This window comes from Poromitra crassiceps (assembly GCF_964638095.1).
Source record: "Poromitra crassiceps genome assembly, chromosome: 6".
NCBI classification, from domain to species: domain Eukaryota; kingdom Metazoa; phylum Chordata; class Actinopteri; order Beryciformes; family Melamphaidae; genus Poromitra; species Poromitra crassiceps.
The window spans coordinates 38,417,222-38,445,087 of NC_139627.1; the positions used below are offsets into that span (position 1 = coordinate 38,417,222).

Genomic DNA, 27,866 nt, shown 5'->3' on the forward strand with positions numbered 1-27,866 from the left:
ATATTGTGAAATTAGTAGTAAATCAGTTTGGTTTGAATGTTAACAAAATCCTAAACTTTTTTGGTTAGAAGTATTTCAGAAGAAATTCTGACCTGGACATTGGAGGATATATACACCAAATGTGAAGTGGGGGAAACGAACGGCTTGATGGTGCCATGTTATTCTCTTCCTGGACACTTGTCAAGGTTCATGAGGAGTGGCAGGCCAACAACAGAACCAGGCAGGCCAACAACAGAACCAGGCAGGCCAACAACAGAACCAGGCAGGCCAACAACAGAAGCAGTCCGGCTACTGTTTGTGTGACACTGTAGCAAACCAAAAACATCCACAAATCAGAAACTCTTTTAGTTGAGAGAGAGGGGGGAAAAAGACAAGAAACAAACTACAAAAGAAAAGTCAAACCCAGCCTCATTAGAGGAGGATTTCTTTTTGGTGGCAGCAAAAGGATTAAATAATGATAGATAAAGGGGGGAAGGGGGGGGGGGGTGAGTGAAGCACATAGCCTATATCAAACAACCTCCCTATTCCCTATATGGTGTGATAACAGTAGTGCACAATATAAGAAATAGGGCGTCATTTGGGCTTTGGCCTGATCAGCTTCACTGAGCCTTGGAGGCAGTGGTAATGGTGGAGGCCGACACAGGCACAGCAGCTGTGGAGACGTGATGGTGGCTGTCAGCAGTGAGCTGCAGCGCGCCGGCGGCGGCACCCGCTGACACCAGGCTGACGGGGTTGCTGGTGAGCAGCGACAGGTTCTGGGGGTTCAGGAAGAGGGGCGTGCCAGCAGACGTGTTGGCAAACAGCAGGTTACTGCCGTCCAGAGAAGTGATGGGGAGTGCGCCGCCCGACGCCAGAGCTGGGGAAGGGAGGAGAGAAACAGGAGGAGTTGATCAAGGGCAACTAGATGGTTGACAGTGAGTATCAGTCTATCAGCTCCATGTTACCTTGTAACTGGATTTGTATATCTAGGACAGTGCGTCTCAAAAGTATTGGCTTCAGTACCACTGTTCTCTGATTTCTGAATCCAAGTACCCCCTTTACCCGAGTACAACATTTTGCTTTGAAAACTGCAAGAAAAAACTATAGTATATGAATGCAATGATGAATGAATGATAACCCACCTTATGAAGAATATAACATTACAAAATAAGATGCCTCCTGAGCAAATTTATAGTTTCATTTATCTTCTATTTATTTTTCCATTTTTCCTTTTCTCTCAATTACCCCCTGTAGTACCTCCACGTACCCCAGTTTGGGATTGGAACCACTGATCTAGGACTACAAAAAGCGTTAAAACTACAGTCGTGAAATAGATGCACTAGCCATCCTACACACCTTGGAGCGCGGCCAGGGTGCTGTTGCTCATGAGGGCAGGACTCAGCGCATTGCCCAGGCCGCCGGTTGTCAGACTCAGTAGGGCCCCCCTGGACACAAATACAGTGGGACATGACATGGAAGATGAACAGAGAAGGAACCTGAACACTTGAGAGAAATCCATAAAAGAGATAATTAATAGCCCAGTTTAGAGGCGGCCCACACTAACCCTGAAGCGAACGGGGAGGAGGCCATCAATCCTGGATTTAGCCCGGCAGCAGCAGCCATCGCAGCAAAGCTGGCGCTGGTGGGCAACTGGGCAGCACTCTGCAGCGCTGCGGACAGCCCCGGCGATGCCACCATCACCTGACCCCCTAAAGTGTTGACTACAGATGTCGGGGCCTGGGTGAAGATGGCTTGCATATGGGCGGCAGCTTTGCTCATCTCTGTGGCCGTGGACTGAATAGTCATCGTCGGCGACGGGCTTAAAGATGGAGAGCTTGTTACTGCGGTAATCATAGGTGTAGTGGAGATGACGGATGCCGTGTTTGTCATTCCAACAGTTGTGCCTTCGTGGGTTTGGGGGGCAACAGGGAACAACAGGGATTTTTGAAAACATAAGTTAACCTCAAATTCTACCAGTCAATGTGATGATACACATACACTCATTAAGGCAGACATACATGTGCACTGACAAGCAAACACACACCTGGGAAAGACAAGTTGGCGATGCTGGTGCTGGTGAGAGGCATCACTGGGTTTACAGTCAGAGTGGTGGGTGTGATGGTTGGACTGCTCACAAGGCTTGCTGTGCTGGCCACCTGGACCATGGAAGGAGAGGGATATAAAGAGAAATACAATTTATTATTATTATTATTTATATATCTTGACATAACTATCCAACTAAGAGATCTTGCTAAACTGCAACCCCCAGGCACGGACTGGCTAATCGGGCAGATGCCTGGCCTGCAAAAAAAAAAAAAAAAAATGCAGGCCAGGCCACTCACTGAACAGCAAGCCAGTATGTATAAGTGTTCCTAGTTGTGCAGATTGCAGGCAGGCAGGCTGCAGGCAGGGAGGAATGAGTTAACTTTTCAGTCACAAGCTGCTGAGACCCCAGCACGGGTGGGCGGGGCTTGCTGTTCAATGGTCACAAAATGGAGAAGAAAAGAGGTGCAGAGAAGTGGAAAGCAAGGAGCCTATGTTGTGTCTTGGCCTAAACTACAATATCAGTCATAGACTATTGTCTATCCACCTTATTTCTAGCTGCCATGATGCCTGATGGGCGCTTCTTCCGCTTCCGGTGTAATAGACTGTTTTACAGTCTATGGTTTTAACTTGACAAAAAAAACATCTATGAGGATTTTACAGCAGAGCCATTCTGCTCTACAGCAATGTCGTTCGGTTGCTGGGATAACGTAATGCATTGTGGGTAGTCGGCTACTGTGGCTATGCTAGTGGCTAGTGTAATAGTTACTTTACATGGCAGTAAAATGCCACTGAATGACCAAATTGATTGAACTTTTAACCATTTCGAGTAACACTGTTTCCATACGGACCCCCAGCGTTGGTTAGTTGTTTATAACGTGACTATATTTATAACTTTTATAACGTACTCCAGTTTCCGGTTTACAATTCGGGTCTGCAGCAGAGTATAACAAAGGAAATGGCAAGCAGCAACAATAAGTCACGTTAAACCGGACCTTGTACCCACAATTATTTTTTACATTGGGGCATTCAAAAATAAGGTGGATTGCCTCTAGAATATTCGAGAGAAATTAAATTAACACTAATTTGTATTTATTTATTTATATTAGGCTATATAAAAAATCCCATTGGTCAAATGTAAACAGTAGTGGCTAAACTGAAAGTGGATTGGATTTGGATTGGATTGCTTTTGGGGTTGTCTTCACAAAAGTGGAGAAGGAGGCAGAAGCAGCACTAGCACTGCAGTAGGTGCTCCTGCAGAGCTGGAGGTGGTGTTGAATCAGAATTCAGAATCAGGAACCTTCAGGTAGGCTACAATTTCAGAGCATAAAGTGAAACATGTAGGCTATATGCTTATTGCTTTCACATTAAAGCAGCTACGAGCAAGATTTTCGATTGTTATTAAACAGTCTAAATTTAATATCGATGCCTCACATCTTACCTCTAATAGTAGAGGAGACCAATGTTCGCGAGAGCAGAAAGTAGCGAGGACAGCTGTTTTGGGTCTGCTGCTACGGCCGTAAACCGTTTCGCTCTGCCTAGCAACTGTTTACAGCTGCCGTAAACCGTTTCGCTCTGCCTAGCAACAGACCCAAAACAAGAAGGATGGATTTCCTCTCTACATCAAAGGGTTTTCTACTCTCACGAACATCTCTCGTTCTATTGTAACAGTTTGTTTGAAAGTAATTTTGTGGTTATGGCCGAAGTGGCTGCCGCAAACAGTTTCATTTCACTTCTTGATCTGCCGGCCCGCTGACAGACTAATCAAGACAACACTGGTCGATTCACTCGGCATTCAAGCGAGACTACTCAGCGTTGGTCTTGTCTACTATCTGAGGTAAGATGTGAGGCATCGATATAAAATTTAGACTGTTTAATAACAATCGAAAAACTTGCTCGTAGCTGCTTTAATGTGCTTCATGGGATTATCAGTAGGACTGCACAATACAGTTTAAAGTGGAGATGAAGCAGTTTGATTTTTTGTATTTGCATTTAACCTCAGACAAGCCAAGACAGGACACTGCACTCTTCCTTAAATTAAGTTTGCTGTGAAGCTTTTGTACAGAGGCATGTTTTTGTTTTTACGTCTTCATATTATACTTGCAGTTATCTAGGGAATGTTGAATTATATTAGTGAACAAATAGGTAACATGTAACATCACGTTAGCATTATATTCACCAAATCTTGCTTCAAACGGCCCAAAATTCTCGCATGTGTGTCCACGTGTGTTGGCCTGGCCTGCATGGTATCTAATGCCCGGCCTGAATTATGGTCCCAGTCCGCCCCTGGCAACACCTACTGGAACTGTTCCTGCTCTCACAACCCAAATTATCCCATTACCCCATCCTTACCAGAGGGCTACTGGGGGTGAAGATGGTTTTGATGGGGGTGCTGCCTCCAGTGAGGCAACTGCTGGGGGGGTTAATCCTCTTCTCTTTCTGCCGGCGGTTGCAGAACCAGACCCGAATCACCTCCTTCTCCATGTTGAGCTGGTCGGCGATCATGGTGATCTCTTCAGAGGTAGGTTTTTGGTTCTGCTTGAAGAGGGCAAAGAAGCCAGAGATTCCCTTTCAGCACCGGGTAGTCAACTTCATTCACTGGATAACATGTATTACCCGCAACACACAACACACTTGTAGACAAAAGAGAAACCTGAGATGCAACTAAAACAGATCATTGGACCACTGGAATAATATGGCAGACTGGCCATTTTGAGATTCCTTAATACAAAAGATGTGTTCTCTGGGTGAGCTGAGATGTTTTTGAAACGCTAATTGAATAAGTAAATCATATGGCATAGTAGAATTTTCTGCTAGCACAAGACGGAATGGTACTGGACGATAACTGATTATGCAAGCAGCCCAAATTTGCTCATTTACAAAATCAAACTGGCCTAACATTGGAGGGCTATTCCCAATCTCTTTAGAGTAAATGTCTGCACAAGCACGACACAACAATCACTGAAATTGAAAAGCAGTCCAATGACTTTGGCTATTGCGCTGTGATGTGTCACAAAGCACAAACATACTTCTGATACTTTATTTATTACACCGTATCGTGCTTTTATCGAATTGTGAACCCCATATCGTGCATCAAATCGTACCCATTCCTACTACTCAATATTATTACTTCCAGAAAGTGAGTCTCTCACCTCCAGAAAGCTCTTTTCTAAGGCCACTCGGATGTTGGTCTCAATACTGGTCCTCTTCTTACGTCGGCGGTTGAGCCCCTCTATACCCATGGGGGATCCCAGGGCACTGGGGCTAGACAGGGCCTGGTCAGATGTCAGGTTCTCTGCACAAACAGCACGGACACAAGAGAAGGGGAGAGAGGTAAAGACAAGGTACTGAGCAGACACACAGCACGAGCTCATGCCACAATTGCCCATGACGCGAGACAAGGAAAGACGCGACAAAAGCTGCCTCTCAGCTCAGGGACAAACCTGCATCATTGAGCCACTTCTCCAGCAATGGCTTGAGTTTGCACATGTTCTTAAAGCTCAGATTCAAGGCCTCAAAGCGAGAGATGGTAGTCTGGCTGAAGTCATTCCCATACAGCTTCCCCATGGCCAGGCCAACGTCACCCTGGAGAGGAGGGAGAAAGAATGGAGAGGTAGAGAAATATGAGTACGTAAGCAGCAGCTCTGCTATCATGACATTCAATTAATTTGATCTGCTCCTGGACGACCAAGAGACTCATTCTGAAGGAGTGGAAGTCCCCCCCCCCCTCCCTTCTTTTCAGCTGTGGCTGACGGACATGGTCTCAGTTATACGCATGGAGAGACACAGGTTCCTGAGGACCAACTCACTGAAGAAATTCTCAACTATCTGGGACCCGTTCCTGGCCTAATTAGTAGGGGTGGGGAAAAAAAATCGATGCACCATAGTATCGTGATATTTTGCCTGACGATATTGTATCGATATTGCATTTTTTTTTTTTTTCAGGCCATGCCAGGCCACCGGGCTACTATAAACTTTAGTTCCAAGGCCAGCAGTAAACAAACGGTAGTTTGTTTTAACAGTAACAGTTTTGTCATAACAGTAATTTACAAATTCCCCAGTTACTGAATGGGCTACACAAGATGTTTTGTGTAAGTGAAGAGAAGTTGCATTGTTCAAAAACTACCTAAGTACAGTAGTCCACACACACATCCAGTTAAGGTGGACTGTAAGTAAACTGTAACAAACAGTTCAGTTTGTCAGGTGCATGCAACTATGACATGACTTTATGAAAGTTGTTGGTCTGTCTACTTGACAATGTTGCTGCAATAAAATGGTTGAAGTCAGATGTACAGACTGAAAAATTGTTCTTATATAAACCAGATGACAAAGTTTTCCTTTGGGGACATCATTTGCAGTTGAAAAAGTAAGAAATCGCAATATATCGCAATATCACAATATTCAATATATCGCAATATCGGTGATATCGCAATACTATCGTATTGTGACTCAAGTATCGTTTTAGTATCGTATCGTGGGCATCTGGTGATTACCACCCCTACTAATTAGAGGAGGTTATGATGGGTGATGGTGTGAGAGATCACATCCTCCCTGTTGCCAAATGTTGTGGCCAACTCCAAGACTGAGTCCCTGAAGAAGTCATTAAAAGATGTTCCTTTGACTTTCTCATCCTGAGTTAAGATATTATTTACTCTAATTTCAAGGTGTTTGGGGGCCTTGTCTTCCTTTCTTGAGATATTATGAATGCGTTTCCATACTGACTATTACCCTTGAGTTATGATATTTACGGAAAAAGTAGCTTTTGCCCGTCTAAGAGCATTTACTACTTTATTTCTCAAGCCTTTAAACACTAGCAGATCAGTAGTGAGACCAGATTTTAATGCTCTTTTTAGAGCTTCTAGCTATGAGGCAACAGCGCTTACCACTGCACCACCATGCCCCCCCGATACCAAGATTCAAGATTTTTATTGTCACTCTGTAGTACAAGTATCACGTGTGAAATTCTTGTGCTGTGGGCTCCGTTTACAACATAACCTGTATGCAACAGGGCATATGAGTGCAAAAACAACAAGAGACACAACAAGCAATAAGGCAGTAGAGTGATAAGACAAGTCAGAGACAGTGGCATATTCACTGCACATGTCATGTGCATACTTTAGACATACTTAAACATTAAAAAAAAAAGTGGCATTTTCACTGCACATAGGTGCACGTCATGTGCATACTTTAGACGTACTTAAACATTTTAAATTCGACGTTCTGTTTGCACAGGTGCAAATAGCATATACCTAATTAAACATACAATTAAACATTAGACATACATAATGTTAGCAGCTACAGTACGGTACAGTACAGCTACTACACTATTTGTGTATGTTAAGGAGTCTCGTGGCCTGTGGGAAGAAACTGTCCCTCAAGCGATTTGTGCGTGCTTTTGGGACCCTGTATCTCCTCCCTGAGGGTAACAGGGAGAACAGGCTGTTGTGGGGATGGTTTGTGTCTTTGATGATCTTCAGGGACCTCCTGAGGCACCGCTGGTTATACAGTTCGGTATGGTGCCTCTGTAGAAGTCCCTAAGGATTCCTGGCCTTAGCCCAAATTTCTTCAGGCGCCTGAGTCCGTGTAGTCGCTGTTGGGCGTTTTTGACAACAGTGGCGGTGTGACCGGCCCATGTCAGGTCCTGGTGGATATTGACTCCCAGGTACTTGAAGCTGTCCACCCTTTCCACCACTGTGCCGTTGATGGTGATTGGGGGGTGTGTCCCCCCCCCCCCCCCCCCCACACTTTTTACAGACTGGCTTCGTTTGATGTGTCCGGGGTTGCCTTCGGAAATCAGCAAGCTGACATACTGCTCTTATTAGGCTATCACAAGATCATTTCGCCAGTTTGCTTTAATGTGCGCGAATGATTAGATTATGCCCGCTGGAACATTAAGCAACGTGTGTAGGCTACACTTCGCCCATGATTGAAGGACCGCTGTCGCGGAAAATGACTGAACTCGTTTCCACTTGCGTCCCCTTAAGAGCATACCGCTCTTCTGACTGGATCGAAACTGGTGAAATGTCGGGGACGACGGGGTCGCGCTTATACCGGCACGGCGCCTTTCCCACTTGCAGGCATTAGACCACGTTCCGGTCATTTTGCGGTACAAAGCGCATGTGGGAAAAGGGCTTCAGAGAGAGGTGGTTGTCCTGGCACCATTGTTCCAGGGCCCCCACCTCCTCTCTGTAGGCCGTCTCGTCGCTCCTGGAGATCAGCCCCACGACTGCTGTGTCGTCTGCAAACTTCACGATGGTGTTCGAAGATTGAGTCGCCACACGACTCAATACTAAACATTTTAAACGGATACATTACTACAATATCAAGTTTATCGATACCAGATACAACAGCACTTTCTTCGCCCTCGCCCACACAAACACACAGGGTCACACACCGCACGGCTGCAGCAGCAGCACATCCCCTCCTCCCTGCTCTCACCCCAGCTTCTTGTTATCTCTCTCCTCTTCCCCCTTCCCCTGCTCTCTTCCTACCTCTCCACCTCCTCCCTGCTCTCTCCTCCCACACTTTCTCTCCCTCTGTCTCTCTCTATCATAAGATTGTTCAACCATGTTATTATTATTTTTACTGTAATTGTTATTGTTGTGTCAGCTAGTTGCCACTATTTTGTGCCACTATTTTATGATAGATTTGAAGCACTTTTCAAGGACAATTTATAAAAAAAATTACGGGCCAATAATTCACAGAGATGTTTACATCTATCGGTCTCGTAAGTCCTCTAATGCAAAATTGCAAAATTGTTTCCAGTCAGGCTTACACATCAGAATTCATCATTAACACTTAGCATAAACTCAAAGCAATCTTGAAATCCTCAGCATTTCATAAGTGCTCTCAAGACCTCCATGTACTGTAGGCGACCAGCAATGACATGGCGCAGCACAGAGAGTGATACTGTAGATGGGATAGATAAAATGTATCTACAAATATGTGAATGTGACTTGTTAATAATGCATATTTGCACATATTTGGAAATCTGACTATGTAAATGTCCGTCGATGGACATTTGGCAAAAAAAAGTACAGATTTACAAATCAGCCAGAGGATCAATGAAGTTCATCCTATCTTACACTCACCTGTGTGAAGCCCAGTTTGATACGTCTCTGCTTGAAGGTCTTGGCAAACTGCTCCAGCTCCTCCAGATCACTGGGTTCCTCCATAGTGGGTGTGTCCAGCCGCTTGGGTGTTGTCTGACTGTGGGTCTGGATGGGCGTGGCTGCTATCGTGCGGGTTGGAGTTGCAGGCTGCAGAGGAAGGCAAGATATACAAGTGATTACAGCAGAGTTTGCAAAGTGCTTCACAAAAAAGCAGAAAGATAACAATTATAAAAATTGAGAAATGTGCTCAAAAGAAGTGTGTGAAAACTTTATAAAAACAGAAAACCCAACAACATTAAAAAAGTGGTAAACAAAAAAATTATACAGCAAGTCTATAAAAATATGTAAAGTGATTTAAAAGATGATACTGATAGTGAGGGGGCATTAAAAGATTATTTATGCTAACTTATTCAAACAGCCTGCCATAGATGAGAGGTACTTTTTTCACCGTTTCAAAGAAGAATTGCATGCATAATTACTGACCTGAGTTGCAAGGGTGATGCTTGGTTGAGTGGGCAGGAGGTTGGCTTGGCTTTGAGGTAGTTGGTGAGTTAGAAGACTCTGGGCTTGCAAAAGGCCTAAAAACGGGGGAAAGAAGAGGAGGGAAAGAGAAAATTCACATAACAATCCAACACTTCTCTTAGATGTGCATGCAAAGGAAATACTGCTGGCCCTGTATGGGCAGTACGTACTCTGGCCCTGCGGTGTTGGTGAGATGATGAACTGAGTCTGCAGTGGAGTGGCGATGTGGTGGCCGGGCTGCACCAGAACAAATTGGGGCAGACTCATATTTTGCTGCTGTAGCTGCTGCAGCTGTTGGTTGGAGAAAATGAAAATGAGAAACCTACAAAGTTTTGTGCCGTTACATGAATGCGTTTGGAAGTTAGGCGCTTTTGTGCAATTGGCCATTCACGCAGCTCGCGTGGGTTGGTCGGGCCGTGGAAGATTTTCAGTTTTCAAAGTGGGCCGTGGCATTGTTAAGTTTGGGAATGGCTGTTCTATACAATCAGACTTCAGGGGCGGCTGTGGCTCAGGAGGAAGAGCGGGTTGCCCACTAATCACTTTGGATAAAAGAGCTCGGTGGTTCGATCCCCGGCTCCTCCGGTCAGCATGTCAAAGTGTGCTTGGGCAAGATACTCAACCCCAAAATGGCCCCGATGGTTGCGCCAGCACCCTGCATGGTAGCTAGCTTGGCACCATCGGTGTGTGAATGTGTGTGTGAATGGGTGAATGTAGGCACACTGTAAAGCGCTTTGGATAAAAGTGCTATATAAATGCAGTCTATTTACCATTTTTTGCATACAATTTTTTGCAAATGGGTGAGTACAGTTGTCGTGAATGGGGAAATTAGCTATAGAGACAAAAAACATTTTGTACCAGGTTGTAAACATGCTGTTAAGTCAGGCATTTTAACTGTGGGACTAACATTTACTGTGGAACTGGATGGGCATTAATTTTTCTTTTTAAATTCGAGCACTTTCCAGCCCCATGGCAACCCAGGAAATGATTACTATTATTCAAGTGTTGTGTAGCTTTGGTATTCTCACAGGGTTTGTTCATAATTTGTTAACATGAACACTTAGCCTGTCGCCAGATGGCTATTTGATGACCAACAGTTAAAGTTAGGTATGTACCATCAGAGCACATAACTACAATGTTGTGGGTTGGTAAGTCTGAAATGGAAGTGGAGGTGATAAAATGACCACCATAATATGTAGCCACAAAATCGTCATTTGTTAAGTAATTAATAACTATACCCAAACCCAAATGTTTGGTGAGACCTGACACTTAATGATGGAAAAATATGGTCGTGAACAGGCCTCCTCTTATTGGCTGGTCTTTGCGGCAGGTGATGTCACCACCTGTTGTACTCTATATAGAGGGTGACAACACAGTGCACAGAGACCAGCCAATAGCAGAAGGGCAGTTCAGGACCCTTCTTTTTCACCATTAGGTGTCTGGCTTCACCACAGATTTAGGTGGAGTGTAGTTACTCAAAAAGGCCCAATAATTCATACATGCGCGTTGGCTGGGTCAGTGTGTATGTTTATCATTGTGCTGGCAAGTTTCATCAAGTTAACTTTTTAAGCCAGTTAGAATTCAATATAAGGCCAATTTCACTACTGAAATGAACATGAAAACAACTGTGGACCTAAATGATAAATCGGTCTGAATGACTGGGCTGATTTCTGATTTTCAAAACTTGTTAACATTCTTCCATTTAGATAATACAGTATATAGTTTTTTTTAAATCAGGACGTACAGACACCCTGGTGTATGCACGCGAGTATGAGTGGGTCTTACCGAGGTGATCTGGATGGGCTGTGACAGGGGCAGCTGGGTGATGGGGGTGGCTGCAGAGGCTGAGATGCTGGCCCCAGTGGTGCAGTTCTGCTGGTTGGCTGAGTGTTGCACGGCCGCAGCCAGCAGCTGAGCCTGGGCCTGCTGGATCAACATCTGCTGCTGAGCTGGGGTCAGTGTCAGCTGGGGAGGCAACAGGGAGGGAGGGAGACAGACACAGTAGATGGCAGAGAGAGACAGCGGGAAAGAGACAAGAGTGAGAAAGTGGACGAAAATGGTTTCTACAACTCAGTGTCGTTTTAAGATGTCATCACACAGATTGTAAGAGTCAGTGTTGTCACGATACCAGGCTTTTGCCTACGATAGAATACCAAGTGTAATATCTAAAACTTGATCCTACCACACATCACACTAGAAAAACATCTATTAAAAGAGTTACAAGATTTGACTAAGAAAGCTTAGTAGCAACTTTCTCAGAGGTGTGGTTTGGGTGTCTGTCTTTATCGGCTCTGTAAGTGAGATCGTGTCATTGTCCCCTTCTGAAACCAGTTTTGTCAACAAGTTTAGGTGGACATAGATTTCGTTTTAGGACGTGGGCGGGATGTTTCCGCATTTGTATATTGAATTAAATCTTTAGTGATGATGGTATCGAAGTAGTATTGAAATTTCGGTTATCGTGGCAACACTAGTCTGAGTCCAGACAGGCAAATGGAGGGAGGACACATGCTGCGACTGAGCCAGGCACAAGTGCAAATGAGCATGTTGATGTCATGTACAAACTCAAGTCCACATGCATGACAAACATTCACACCCGCGCAGCACAAGTGCAGCCAAAGACATTCACCCTCATCTTCACGCCTTCAGTATGAGGCCAGCTATAGATGGAACAACACGTCATATGAAATCCGGGCAATGTGTCATGTGGTCGGCCTGACTGTGATGTGAGCGTGCAGCGACACACCGAAGCTATGCCCAAACACAGCGCTCCATTTTTGCTATGGAAGAATTTGGACATAGCCTGACAACCACTGGGATAAACAGGCAGGAGTAACGAGCCTTCCAATGAATCAGGGCGAGAGATCATTTCATCGCCCAGATTTTCACCCAGGATGGATGAGGTCGAGATGATGCCCCCCCCCCCCCAGATTTGTGGCTAGGGCCAAGTTCGACCCCAAAGCAGGGAGGCAAAACATGCCACTTACTCCAGCAATCTGTCCCCCGGCCAACATTAGCTGGGTTTGAGGCAGTACACCCTGCTGGACGGAGGTCGGAAGTGCACTCGAGTCTTCCAACTTAGACTAGTGGGGGTGAAGCAAAGAGTGGGGCACTTAGAGAGAAAACCTTCCAAGAGGCACAGATTACCCAGAATCCAGATGGGATAAACTACGCCCAATCAACTACGGTAATAGTTAATTGTGTATCATAGTTTTAAAAATGACAGCAAGCTGGGCCTCCCAAAACCAAGTTTTAATTCAAAACAAACAGGATAGAGCATTTAATTCAGACGAATAAAAAGTACCAGTCTAAATACAAACAAGCATAAGCCTGGAAATGCAAAGAAACGACAAATCTCTCTCAAAGCTGGGCAGGATTTACAGAATGAGGTTTTTGTCTTTGAGCAGGGAGACGATTTGAATTGAAAAGCAAGTGAGAAAGTGGGTGTTTAAAATGTACTGCAGCCTTCAGAGACAAGGAAAGTGGAGGGAAGGGAGGGGAGAGCTGAGATGCTAATTAAAATAACTGTTATGCAGTGCATGTAAATTCTGCATAGATTTGCATATTCTCATATTCTCTCTGCCATCTGTTTCCGAGCAACCGCAGAGCAGCTAATTAGCATACAGGGTTGATTAATCTGCCTTGTTGCCAGGCGACACCAAGAGAGCCTTGCTCATTTAAATGAACTCTCTCTGCTTGTACGTGCGCGTGTGCGCTTCAGCATGCCTCTATTCAAACTTCATAGCCAATCTTCATTTTAACACAATCAAACTACAGTGTGCAACCAAACTGTACAAAGATGTAGGGCAAACGGTAGGGCTGTGCAATAGATAACATTTTATTTTCAATCACGATTTTGGCTTCCCATGATTATGAAAACAAGAAAATTTTGATAAAACGTTTTTGTGCAGTTTAGCAATGTTGTTCTCGTTTTGTCTTGTGTTGGAAATCTAGCGCACCCCTTTCCTTCGCAACGGTGCGCAAAGCCCAAACACCACAGCGTGTTTGGGCGTTGTGCATGTAGTTTCAGCTCGAGTATGTAACAGAGAGCCTGGCGCGTTTCTCTGATTATGTTTAAACCTTCCTTGGTAGAAGATGATAGAAAGAGAGCCATTGGAAGGAAAGGAAAGGAAAAGGTAATGCAAATTCATTGGTAAAGAATCCCCGTACAGACCCACGGTGCGTGTTCAATTCTATGCACTGAACCAGTGACTTGATTCAATTACATAATTCTACTAAAATCACTTAACACCACAAGGTAAGGTCACCTATCGTTAAAGCCCGCCTCCAGTCAGTTTTTCATACCTGTACATCATTGATGCTCTGAAAACGTACATGCGCGCATGCTGTAATAACGCACGTCATCATATTATGTGCCAAAGATCGTATATTGATGTGAACCGAAGGCTTATACCTTGTTCCACTGCAACATCATGGCAGTAGCGCTGTTGTCAAAAAAGGATGAGAGCCTCGTTCCTGCCTTCAATATACGATCTTTGTCTCCCTTCCAGGCGGAGACCGCAACAATATGGCGGACTCTACCTCTGCCAAAATGTTCGTCCTGAAGCCACAATATTGTTATAAATATCAACAACCAGCCAACATACTGTATATCAAAGCTGGTGGGCTTTATGGATGGTGACTCAAACTGCTTGAATTGGTCATTCAGTGGCGTTTTACTGCCATGATGTAACTAACGTAGCTCAAAGGCTAACAACTAGCTAACGCCAGCTATTCCCTGTAACTCATACGGTAATTATATTATTATCTGAAATATCATACGTCAGTCAATAGACAACGATAATGTCTGACGTCATCACCCGTTTTTACCAACAGCTTATTTTTAAGACTTTGAGCCCAAAATAAGGTTATATGTTAACAAAATACACCGGGGAACACTGTGGCTAATCAAGAGACCGGGGAAAAACACAGCTACACATGAATTATCTTAAAAATGACAAAATACACTGGAGGGGGTCTTTAATGTCTGGAGGGGGGCTTTAATGTCTGTAGGGCAGCGAAGACGAGTTACTGTTTGCAAATCTCCGTTAGTGTGTAATGTTAAGTTTCACCTTTGTTTTCACACAGGGAGACTCTCCTAGTCTCCTACTGACAGACATGACATGATGTGACATTAGAGATCCATTTGGATCAGTGCGCAACTTTTGATTTTGTGTCTCTCTTACCTGACTGACTGATTGACTATTGACTAACATAATATAGCCTAGAATAGAATATATAAGATATATAGTTTATAAATAGGTTGAATATTTTGCAGTAGGTTGTGACAATCCACTACAACATAGTTGGTGTTATACTGTATGTTATATTTTTTATATTTCTTTCCCCCCCTTTTTTCAGTTCAATTATTCAAGTTCAATGAACTTTGAAGAAATCTAGTGTTTAAAAGACACAAGAAAGTTTTTTTTCAAGTTCAATAAATGGATGATGTCAAAGTCAATGAGAAATTGTGTTAAACAATCATGATCTCAATATCAGTCAAAATCATTGGGATTATGATTTTTGCCTACAATCAAGCAGCCGCAGCAAACGGACAGAGGGAATATCACAACACCAAAAAAAAACAGTCTTGCAGCCCCTGTTTGGCTTAGACCGCTGTTCCTTCCACAACAAGAGGAAAACAAAACTTAAGGTAGGTGTGTCTGTGTGTGTAGTTACCTGTTGGAGGAGGGCTTGTGCGTGTGCGTTAGTGATTGCACTTGCGGTTGACACCGTGTGCCTCTGAAAGTCAAATCCATTGATTTGGATTCCTAAGGACAGAAAAATAGTCAGGTCAATAAAGATGCCACCAGAGAAGCTGAAAGACACACCCGCCGCAGTGAGTGTGCGTGCATGCGTGCGTGCGCGTGTGTGCGTGCGTGTGTTTGTGTGGAGGATGGGGGGCCAGGGGGTGCCTGACTTCTAGTTTGAAGACAATGAAGACCCAAGACAAGACAGAGCAAATTCGTGTGATATTCAATAGGGCACAAGAGAGGGAAATGGTTCAAATCAAAAAAGGACTTCACGCAAATCAAATAATTGATTTTCAAATATAAATTTGGCCCAAAGGGGGCATCGAATTTGCATTATATTACATTTTGTATTTAACAAGTTCATTCTATCAATCCTGTGAATGGGACGGGAAAATATTTGTCTAAAGATTGCTTTGACTTTGAACAGATGCTCATACCTGAGTAAGCGCCTTTTGTCTTTATAATACCAACGTTGGTCAAAATATAAGACGTGACAGCCACTGACAGACAGCGTTATGTGGTTCAGGTGAAATTCAAGGACTTTTAAGCACCTTGTTTAAAAAAGTGGCTATTGTCAAGGTATTCCAGGACTTGAATTTTTTCTTTCAAAATCCAAGCACTTCAAGCACCTTGGCAGAACCGTGTCAAATGGCTCAATGGGAATAACAGTTGAATTGACAAAAAGGACTGCACACAAGGGTTCTGGAATGCTGCCATCTCTTTAATTTTCAAAATGATCAAGTGATTTACTGCAAAAATGTTAATTTTGGCTTTGAATTTGAAACCTGTTGAATCAGTCAGTAAAACTTGGCATGTCCTGATTGCGACTCTGGCTAAGGGAAAAGCAGAGAAAAGCTGGAGGTCACTCACCGGTGTTAGCGTCACCACTCTCCATTGCACATTTAGTAGTTTCTGACTGATTACTCATTTTAGAATCTGGAGGAGGCACACAGAGACAGACCAGTAAGAAACCCTTACACAGAGACAGACCAGTAAGAAACCCTTACACAGAGACAGACCAGTGAGAAACCCTTACACAGAGACAGACCAGTAAGAAACCCTTACACAGAGACAGACCAGTGAGAAACCCTTACACAGAGACAGACCAGTAAGAAACCCTTACACAGAGACAGACCAGTAAGAAACCCTTACACAGAGACAGACCAGTAAGAAACCCTTACACAGAGACAGACGAGTGAGAAACCCTTACACAGAGACAGACCAGTGAGAAACCCTTACACAGAGACAGACCAGTAAGAAACCCTTACACAGAGACAGACCAGTGAGAAACCCTTACACAGAGACAGACCAGTAAGAAACCCTTACACAGAGACAGACCAGTAAGAAACCCTTACACAGAGACAGACCAGTGAGAAACCCTTACACAGAGACAGACCAGTGAGAAACCCTTACACAGAGACAGACCAGTGAGAAACCCTTACACAGAGACAGACCAGTGAGAAACCCTTACACAGAGACAGACCAGTAAGAAACCCTTACACAGAGACAGACCAGTAAGAAACCCTTACACAGAGACAGACCAGTGAGAAACCCTTACACAGAGACAGACCAGTGAGAAACCCTTACACAGAGACAGACCAGTGAGAAACCCTTACACAGAGACAGACCAGTAAGAAACCTTTACACCCACTGACAAAAAAACAGCAGCCCGTGATCAAATCTTTGAGAAGTGCTTTCACCTTAGTCACCAGTGTCCATATCCTGCATATCACTGCATGGTACTGAACAATTTCCAGACAGACAAGACCAAGTACATTTAAACACCATTCACTAATTGCTTTTACAGCCAAAGGCATCAGGATAGACCAAGACCAGTGGCAAAAAGGCGCTAGGTGACAGTGACACAGAACACCACCTGATGCTACAGAAATACAATTAACTCTTATTTATAGGTGATATTTTAATGTTAAGTGTGTCACAAGTTCACAACAGCCTCCCCTAATTAAAACAAGGACCAAGCGCGACAACAAAACCCAGCTACGCCGCATCAAAAACTCAGAACTCACCCACTCCTGATCCACCTGTATTCTCCAGCATGGTTGCAAAGGCTATCAGGGAAAATCGCCTCTGCCGGGCAAACCCACAGACAGCGCGTCCGGCGGTACTCTGTTCCTCCTCTCCCTCCTCCCTCTCTCCACTCTCCACTGGTCAGCGAGCAGAGTCCAATACAACTCCAGCTACACACAGACACAGTGGCACTGCCCAGCACACGCTTCACTGAACAACACTAGGAAACGCACACTGGGAAAGCCAACAGGGTTTTTAGGCAAACAGCTCTCCCTCTCCCTCACTACCTCTCTTCTTATACCTCTCTCTCCCTCTCTTTTACGCTGCCTACTTTGCACTCGCTCTCCCTCTCTTTCTTTCGTGTGCCAAGATGGTCACTCACTACTTGTGAAAAAGTTCTCTCTCTCTCCCTTCCTTGCTGGAAAAAAACAGACGACAAGTGCAGCTGGCAGCCTCCTCCAGCTCTGCTGCCCTCCCCCCCCACACACACACACACACACACTATAATGAAGCATTATCAGTATTCAGCTGATTAAAGCCGTATGCAAATCTGCCCCTGCCTCGTTAGCGATGCGAGGCTTTGAAGTCCTGCGAGCGACGCATTTCACACCGAGCTCTGAAAGCTTTCTGCATAATTTAAACCCCTATAAATATTTATCATCTCATTAGCATATTAATTGGATGGCTTTTGGAGGACGATAAAAAAACAGGGGAATAAGGACGACACAGAGGGGGGAAAAGTGCTCAAACCAGCACTCGGCACAGCGGAGGAAGGGGAGGGCAGCAGCACAAGACCAATTATTGTATGAGTGCATGGCAAAAAAAGTAATTAGCTAAGAGCAGGTAAAGGGCTGAAGATATCCCAGAATGCAGTGCGAGGCGAGGCCTGTCGGCGGTGGTCTGAGCATGTATGCGAGGAGGAATGGCGCTAATAGAATGTCTAAGACTGCTCGTCCGGAGCACCTCCAGGATAGCCTAGGTAAACCCAGCCCCCACGTGACCTGCTCTCTCAGTTCCCAGTCACTATGTGACTGAGAACAGGTCTGAGAGCAGGTCACGTGGGGGATGGGTTTACCCAGGCTACCTCCAGGAGTCATGGAAACCAGGCCTAACTACTAAGAAGGGGGGTGGTGGAGAGGGGGGGGGGGTCTGGGGAGGAGGGGGGGTCTGGGGTGGGAGGGGGACTCGCTCAATCGGAAATAAATAACTCCACATTAATCCACCACAAGCCTGTCATTACGGCGAGACCCCCCGCGGCTGAAGCATTCCACAGTGAGCCACTACAGAGAGTGGGCGGCAGGTTATTGCTGTCTATGTTTATCAAGTGTTTGGAGATTAGCATATTTAGATTATCTTTCAATTCCATTCGTATTTCCTTTCGGAGGCCGTCTTCATTCATTTCAAACATGCTGGGAGTCTGTGAGTTGATGTTGAGGCACTGGCCCGGGAAACAGCCCTGCTATGGTGAAGCACAGGTGTCAAGTGAATGTAGATTAGAATGACTAGACTGGAATGCACACAGCCTTATACAAGTCTACTGTGCAGGGGGAAGGCCGGGAGCTTACCCGCCATTTCCAAAACCAAAAAAAAAACAGCACCTGGCAAAAACTCCCAGCAGCCCCTCCACTTCCTCCATGGCTGACGAGAGGCATTTATAGACTAGTTGACCAAAACAAACAAGGCCTAGAGGGCACGGTGGGGTTGACATGCGGGTTGACAGCCTTATCAGAGCAGGAGACACACACAGTAAGGTGCAGTGTGAGCAAACGTTGGCAGACATTTGTTAACAGTGCTGTATTTTATGTAGGGATTAACGGTATATATCGATCCGATAAATTATCGGCTGATATGGGCCATTTTACGCTATTGTTTATTATTCTGATAATGTAATTTTAGCCGATAATACGAAGCAGCATTGTTGCTGCGCTCATGACATCAAAATAACATCAGGGTCTGACAGGCCCCGGTGTAATGCTAACATCAGGGTCAGGCCCGGGGCGAATCAGAATCAGAAAGACTTTAAGGTGACGACCAGACCTTCCCCGATTTTCGGGGACAGTCTCCGTTTTTGGGGACCTGTCCCCGGCAGGAGCTGTCCCTGAAAATGTCCCCGATTTTCTACTGGCGTCTGCGGCCGATATGACTCTAGCTCTAGCAGGCTCATTCTTAAATCTCGAGTGAAGATACTTACAGGATATGACTAAGACCTACACCGCATCCATTGGGACCAACAATGTCATGATACCTTGTCGGGAAGGGGGCTAAATAATGAATATAATGAATTTTGAAAAACCGGCATATATGGTCAATTCCTTGACCGCTCTAACCTCAATATATCTGAAAGAGAATGGATTCTATGAGTCTATGAGTTTTGATCCGGGCATCCAACCAATGATTACATGTTCTGCTGCAGCTCTTTCAGGAGATCTTGAACAATGAAGAAGCACTTAGGACTCCACCGAAATTACTTTTTGAGATCTGAGGCTTTTCATAAAACATCCGGCGCTGTAGGTTCAGAACAAGGCCAGGCCTAATGCTGCTGGAGAACACATTGACATTTTGTAAAGGGGCACAGTGAATGATGTGTGTGTGTGTGTGGGGGGGGGGGGGGGGTCAACCAGGGGCCTCTTCGTGAAGCCGACACTGTTTATTACAGTACAACAGCCATGGACAAAATAAATGAAACCGGAATCATCCCCCTTTATTATTTCATAGGTAATAACATTGGATATTTGTATGATATATTGATTGCCGGACTGGAAATGTCCCCAATTTTCATTTGATAAATCTGGTCACCTTAAAATACATGTCCCGCAAGGGTTTCGAGAGGAGGGTAAAAATCTGAGCTGACGTTACGTTAAACCAAACCTGGCGAGGAGGCAGCCGGCAGCGGGTTGTTTAGCGTTAATGTGTAGCGCTCCCCGCTTGGCTAGCGAACCACTTATTGTGACCAAACATCCCCGCATTCAAAGCACTTCATATACTGTACTCCCAGAGCTGGCGTAAACTATATAAAAACGCTCGTACTTTACCCGAAATGAAACGTCCAGGGTTTGTGTCGGTGGCTGCAAAAACAACTCGCCAACCAGGCTAACGTTAATGTTTGTTGTGTATAGTTTGAGCTCTTCGGGGGGAGCTAACATTGACCATAGACTGTATAAACATGTCTCCTGGCATAATTTACAGAAAGCCAACAAAAAGGAGAGGGTTTGGAGAAGAGTCAGCCCAGGTTTAGTTGCCAGTAACATGACAGAGTCCTAAGTTAATGTACTACTATGCCATTTGTCATTGAGTTTGATGTTTTATCGGCAGACTAAGCAGCCATAGGCTTCCGTTTCTATAAAAGCATTTGCTTATTTTGGGGGGATTGAGTGACACACTTTCCTAAAACACTCAGAAGTGTTCTCTATTTTGTGTTCACAATAGTGATGTCAGTTCGATTTGGTTAGGTCAGACTCAGAGCTATGGAATATAAATCATCCATCCATCTTTGCTCATCACATCATCTGCCTTTCTTACCCCCCAGGCGTGCATAAACTATAGGTTAAGAGTATGTTTTTATTGATACAAAAATGTGAAATTATTATCGGTTATCGGCCATGAGAAGCAGATATTTATCGGTTATCATATGGGCTGGGGGAAAAATCCATGGCGTGCATCCCTAATTTTATGATGATCAACCACAGACATGACATGACAACATGTAGGTTACTCAATAGCATTCTCCTCTCCGATACCCTGTTGCTCTTACCAGCACTGCATTTGATTCATCAATGTAACTAAAGGATCCAACTCCAGCCTGTCTGAAACTAATCTGGAAGGAGTCGAGCCCAATGAAACATGGTTGAGGAAAACAACCCCTCTTTTAACCTCTTCAAAATCACAGCCGGCATGGCAGGGTCTGTTCTTCAACCAAATGAGAAAACAAATGAGAGGACATGGCAAACGCAGCATCAGCAGTGCGCTCCAACACATGTACAGTTACTTGGTCGAAGCATTCTTCAACCAAGCCATTGTTCCACTGCACAGTAGGGTTTTGCAAACCATTCTGCATTATACAAATATCCGGCGTTGAGATTGAGAATTTTAAAATAGGTAGCAAAGCTCATTAGTGTAATATGAGAAGGCTAGAGGAATACTGCAGAGTCGTTAATGTGAGCTGAGAGATTCAATTTGAGAGACAGAGCAAAAATTTATGAGCACATCCACATTCCGCTCAACTGCCCACATCCACAGTCTTAACAAGGGTCCCAGGTTTTTCCCTCTCACTTCAGTCTGATTTGGTCATCTAGACAACTTTTCCAAATCTGGATCAGTCTGAGGCTGAGCACAAAGCACAATTTCTAACAATTTCTAACAGTGTGGTGGCGACTGGTGACCGACAGATAGCCTAATCTTTCAGTGTGAGGGAGTCAACCAACCAATTTCAAGCCTCCCGATCCAACTGTAGAATCATCAGGGATGTCCAAATTGTAAACAGATGCAAATCTGAACAGGCTCAAGCAATGTAAAACGGTCACCAGTAGCCAATGAGAACTGAGCCACGAGCCAATGAGATAGCCAATGAGAACTGAGCTCACAGACAAACAAAGAATGTAGCATAGAATAGTGCTACCGTGGAATTCAAGATTTGATAGGCTGAGAGGGAAATACATTTAAACTAAACATGTTTAAGACAAGAAGATGCTGAGTAGATTGTCTTCCTTTACACACACTACATTCAACCCCTTCCAAACCGGCCATATTTAGTGTGATTCCCCCACCTTTGCCTCATTATAAAGTTTTTAGCGACAGCGGGGGTCTGATAAGACCGGAGATTTCATACAAAAAGGCTTCTGTTCCCACAACCTGCTTTGGGTTTAAAGTCTTCCACTGTGTGTTTACTGCTTTAAAACCTTACATTAAATTCTGACGTTTCAGAGACAAAGTCGTGGTGGCAATTGTATCCTCATGAATCGACACCAGATAACCCAACAATCATATATGCTACTCCGTTATTGACTACTTACTCTAAAGAGCCCCGCTCAATTTAAGTTAGTTTATTGTCATTAACAATGTGCAAGCACATGATAATTGTTCAAGATTCAGTTCAGACTGATATATTTTATTTATTTAACTCCTAACAAGTGTCTATGATGTTTGTGACAGATATGAGCTGGATCATCTGCTTTACCTTACTGCCTCCATAACTATGGCTGTATTGTTTTGCACTGCCTTTGTCCCAATGCCTCTCACTTCAGCACATTCCAGAGGAAACAAGTAGGCTACTTGTGTGTTTTGTGTGCAGCGCCATTAGTTATGATTCTGACACGGCCTGTCTGACTGGAGCCTTCATGTAGGCCTACTCAATACTTTGAGATGGCATGTCCTGAATCTATTACTGGGAAATGATGCATTATTCATGACAACTGTGTGTTTACATCAATGAATATTCATGGTGGAACTCCAAGGATGGAATGAGGGTGGAACTGTAAAACTGATTAAATGAGAAAAGTAGCCTGAGTGCGAAGATGACAGAATTATTTCTAATCTGTTCTTTAAGTAGTCTGGGGTGAATAAATCAATCAAATTGTGAGTAGGAGACCATTTTCACACATTGGAGATAATTTCCCCACAATGTCTGTTAATACTTGGAAACAATGCATTAGGCCATTCATACTCCCACATGTTAACCGGATCAGCAACAACACTGAAATAGTGCGTTAATACGGACTTTAAAAATTGTGCCTTAATTAATTATTCAATCAAACAAACATGGAATGAAATCTCTTCTCTCTTGGTTTGCCTCATAATTGAGGTCAGCATTTATTAACCTGTAACAACACAGAATAGCAGTTCTCAATGTTTTTACAACAAGTACGACCTCAGAAATGACCACCATATGAAAGTATGAGAGGGGGGAGCCCCGCGAAACCACCAGTGGTACTCGTACCACAGGTTGAGAACCACTGATGGCACCTCAGGGAGGTGGATGATAGTCTTTATTGTTCATTGTAATTTACAACAGGCCTCTTAACTATATTAACTATTCTGTACTACAGAAAAACCAGCATTGTAACGATAGGTGTTAATCCTGCAAAAACCTGTCCCATTTGGAAACCCAGCAGCACACAACATGCCCATTGCCCAGCGTAACACAGCCAGAGTGACAGCCCAGCGTAACACAGCCAGAGTGACAGCCCAGCGTAACACAGCCAGAGTGACAGCCCAGCGTAACACAGCCAGAGTGACAGCCCAGCGTAACACAGCCAGAGTGACATTCAGCCACGTTGTATCAAATTAATTACAGCAAAACTCCAGAAACACATGAAAAGGTGAACCTGAGATGAAAAGCACACGAAGCCCATTTGGGAGGACAACAGCAGCAGAGATGTGTGAGTGAGCCGTGAGTCATTCCTGCTCTCAACAGGTTTCCGCCACAGCTTAGTGTGCTATATCTCCATTGACGGTCAGGTGTGAGAGTGACAGTAGGACTTCTCACATTTCTGCCTCACAATATCTATGCCAATGACAAAACTGTTTCTGAAGCACTGGCTCCCCCCTCCATTTCCCTCCCTGCTTCCCCGGTCGCTGCTCCACCCTCTGCTGATCTGGGAAGAGCTGTAGACTAGCACCATGCTTCTTCCGACACATGCGCAGTTGCCAGCCGCTTCTTTTCACCAGACAGCCGGGAGCTTCACCGGCAGGACATAGCACATGGGAGGATCACACACTATTCCCACCAGTTCCCTTTCGCCCCGAACAGGCGCCCCGGCCCCTGACCGACCAGAGGCGGTATTGCAGCGACCAGGACACATACCCCTAATCCGGCTTCCCACCTGCAGACACGGCCAATTGTGCCTGTATGGATGCCCAACCAAGCCGGAGGTAACAGAGGACCTGTGACCCTCGTGTTGGTAGGCAGGGAATCTACTGCTACCCTAGCCGGATGCACCCCCTCCCCCCCCAAAAAAAAATTATAATAAGTTTTAATTCCCCCAAATTATATTATGAATAGCATAATAACCTAAAACTGGTTTGGTGAAAATACATTTATAATGTCAGGTGGAATGACATGACATATCATCACAGTGCTTTTCTTGAGTGTTTTAACCTTTGGTTTTATTTGTTGGTTTGGTAATGCAACAGAAGCACAGGAAGAAAAAAAAAGAAAACTGTAACCATCGCCAGCAAACTGTTGGGCTTTAAATTGACCAGTCTAGAAGACATCTACAGATCAAGGTCTCTCAATAAAGCAGAGAAAATTATCTCTGACCCCAAGCAGCCTCTGTGCACAGCCTTCGACCTGCTGCCTTCTGGGCATAGATTCCGGCAGCCAGCCTTCTAAAAAAACAGGTCCAAACAATCATTTATACCACAGGTGATGAACGGTAAGGCCAAACCCTAATATTATAGTTATTTAGTTTAACTCTGTCTAGCAGGTCTAGCCAGTACACTACTTTATTTATTTCACATACTGTTGTGACCAGCAGCTGCTATAGAGCAATGTGTTTTTGATAGAGCACTGTGTTTTGATTTGATTTTCTAATATGCTGTTGATGTTATATGTTGTCCCATGTGTTGTGCCTGTTTTCCTGTAACACCGTCAACAATGATTCTTACCAAAAACTAATTTCCCCACAGGGACAATAAAGTACCTACTACTACATAACATGATGTTCATTATGTTGTGCTCTGCACAACTGAAAGTACAGCAGTAGTGCAGTACTGGAAGTCTTGAGCCAGTGTGTTACACAATTTATGTATGAAATTAGTGTCTTTATTGATTGAGGAAGAAAATGAGCTAAATCACAAGCAGGCCCAAAGTTTTAAAATGAATGTCTTAACAAAACAAGATTCACACAACTGCTGTTCCACTCAAATATGTTCTACCATTTCAAATTGTGAACACAGGTTGGCTAATATGTCTTATTATCTATTATTATATGTCTCATTCAAGAATATTGACCCTCTAGATCAACTGTGTAACTCTCTACTCTTTTTATAGTGACATGATCTGAGTCACACAAGGATTCTGACTGGATGTACGCTAAGGGTATTTTCTCCACTTGCAGTCTCCTTTTAACTTTTAGAACAAAGTTATACTTGACTTTAGGCTAAGACAAGTGGAGTCAAAGGGTAAATATGTCTATAGAAGATGTATTTCTTTATACATACTTAGAAAGAAAACAGTCCCTGTTGTGTACAACAGTAACATTAGAACATTTTTAATATTATCTGGGGTTGATTCATATAATTTATTATTGCTCCCCAGTTGCAACTGGGAGAAAAACGTGTCGTGCTGCGTCTTGCCCGATCATGACAGTGAATTAGAGAAAGCCCTGCCTGTTATTGTGGCCTTCGGGAAGTGGGCCTCACTACCCCTCCCTCCCTAGGCCCGGGGCACAATGCACAGGTAGAACATTGTAGCACATTGTCCAACTATATTGAACTCAGTTTAATTCAACTGCCCATAACAAAGAATGCCAGAACATGATGTAGTTACTGTCAAAGTATGAAAAGTTATTCATAACGTGGGAGTGAGACGTTCCTATGCGTGAGTATTCTAATGAAAGGAATTAATATCTGGGTAAACAAACGCCTCCAAAGCCACACTCGCACTTCAAACTTCAGATGATGGATGCAAGTCAAGAAAGAGACCAGGTTCACTTCAAATCCAAAATAATGTATTCGTAACCGAATAAAAACTTGTAGTTCGGAGAAGAGGCAATGCGAAACCATCGAGAAAGCAACGTTACATTACTTTACATTATCTAACGTTAGCCGCTACAATACAACTCGCCTTTCATTTAATGCTAACGTAAAAGCTAACGCTAGCTATTTAACGTTAGCACGACCGGAGTTCGACCAGGTAAGTTAGCTAGCTAGCCAATCTTGAGAAAATAGATTACAATTTTAATAATGTTAGACCAAAAGTAAAGAATGTTCTGACGTCATCACCAAAGTTTTCCGTTGACAAAAAACGTTAATATTTATTGTGCAGCGCGATGATGGAATATGCTGAACTCCGCATTGTGGTTCGGGCAGGCCGACATGAATAACACAACAGGCTGGACGCCTCCTGCCTGCATCGAGCACAAAAGACTGAGGGAAAATGTAGGCTATGGCTATAAAATCACGTCGAGCTAAACCACACTTGTGATCCCCCTGTACTAGTCTGTAGTGAGCTAACATCAGATATGGTACTATCAACCCCCCCCCCGTACACATGTTTACAAAGAAACAAGCGCAGTCACTGCCCCGCTCACCAAAAATGAATATGCAAACCTCTTTCAAAAGGCTCGTGCCACTGTGTGCATCAACACAAAGCCGACCTGCCCAGCGTTAGCAGGCGAGCTAACGTTAGCTTGCTAGCAACCTCATTTCAATCAAACTGCGTTAGTGAAATGTCCAAATAGGTCATATATCAACCAGAGTCACGTCGGCGATTACTAATAAAATATGCTAAATTGTATTTGTCGACAGAGGTATGAATATGTAACGGCGTACAGCCGTCTAATCGCACAAAGGGAGGCATGTTTTCCCTGTAATTTGCCGTCGCACTGCAATAGCCCGTTTCCTCCTCTCTGTCAAATTACACCTGGCTATAAATAAATGACAACAACGCCGAGTAGGACCCCGTTTTGTCAGCTTATCTTCGATTCGCCTTTATTCTGTGCATTTTGGATTGTGAGGAAGAGAGTTTGAATACATGAGTATGAATATGTAAAATGCTGTAATGATTACCTGCTCCTGAACTCTCATCTTGACTCGCTGCTCCTCCGTCCGCCATTTTGAATATTTAACCCGAAATCCCAGCCCAAAGCCACACACACACACACACACACACACACATGCACGCACGCACACACACGCACGCACACACACACACACACACACACACACACGCGCACACACACGCACGCACGCACACACACACACACACACACACACACACACACACACACACACACACACACACACACACACACACACACAGACACACACACACACACACACACCAAACACAACACAGAGGCCGGGCGAAGTGAGTTTGCCTACTTAATGAATGGTATGCGCTCTAACTTATTTACATAGTTCAATAATAATCTATCCTTTCTTAAACTATTAATTTGGACCCAAAAACGGGATGCAGGCTATGGTGGGTCCTACAAGATGTGGCTATCAGGCAACAGAAGAATATGATGATGACTGCCAAAGTGTGCATTTTCCTACTTTATGCATTACAACAGCTTACTAGTCTACAGTCCAAAAATATGTGATTATTTGATTGATTATTTTGAAATAGGCACAACTACACATTTTGCTAGTAGGCTTATGCCACCTATCACTTGTCCATTTATCTGCACTGTGTGTGTAGATAACCCATTATAACATGTTCTTCACCTAATTTATTCACGCTGTAGTCAGTTTATTTAACATGGCTAAAATGTAA

At 44.1% G+C, this 27,866-nt stretch overlaps 1 protein-coding gene across 1 annotated transcript; it reads right to left on the reverse strand.

Annotated features, from left to right (window-relative positions):
• Positions 1–599: 599 nt before the first annotated feature.
• Positions 600–27,203, reverse strand: pou2f1b (POU class 2 homeobox 1b; the record flags this gene model as incomplete). Its single annotated transcript, XM_083639032.1, has 15 exons — positions 600–856; positions 1,336–1,424; positions 1,544–1,883; positions 2,024–2,135; positions 4,375–4,557; positions 5,175–5,317; positions 5,466–5,607; positions 9,114–9,281; positions 9,618–9,712; positions 9,827–9,947; positions 11,439–11,618; positions 12,638–12,733; positions 15,330–15,421; positions 16,274–16,339; positions 27,158–27,203. 15 exons carry the CDS (start codon positions 27,201–27,203, stop codon positions 600–602), a joined length of 2,130 nt encoding a protein of 709 aa, XP_083495158.1.
• Between the last annotated feature and the right edge of the window lie 663 nt (positions 27,204–27,866).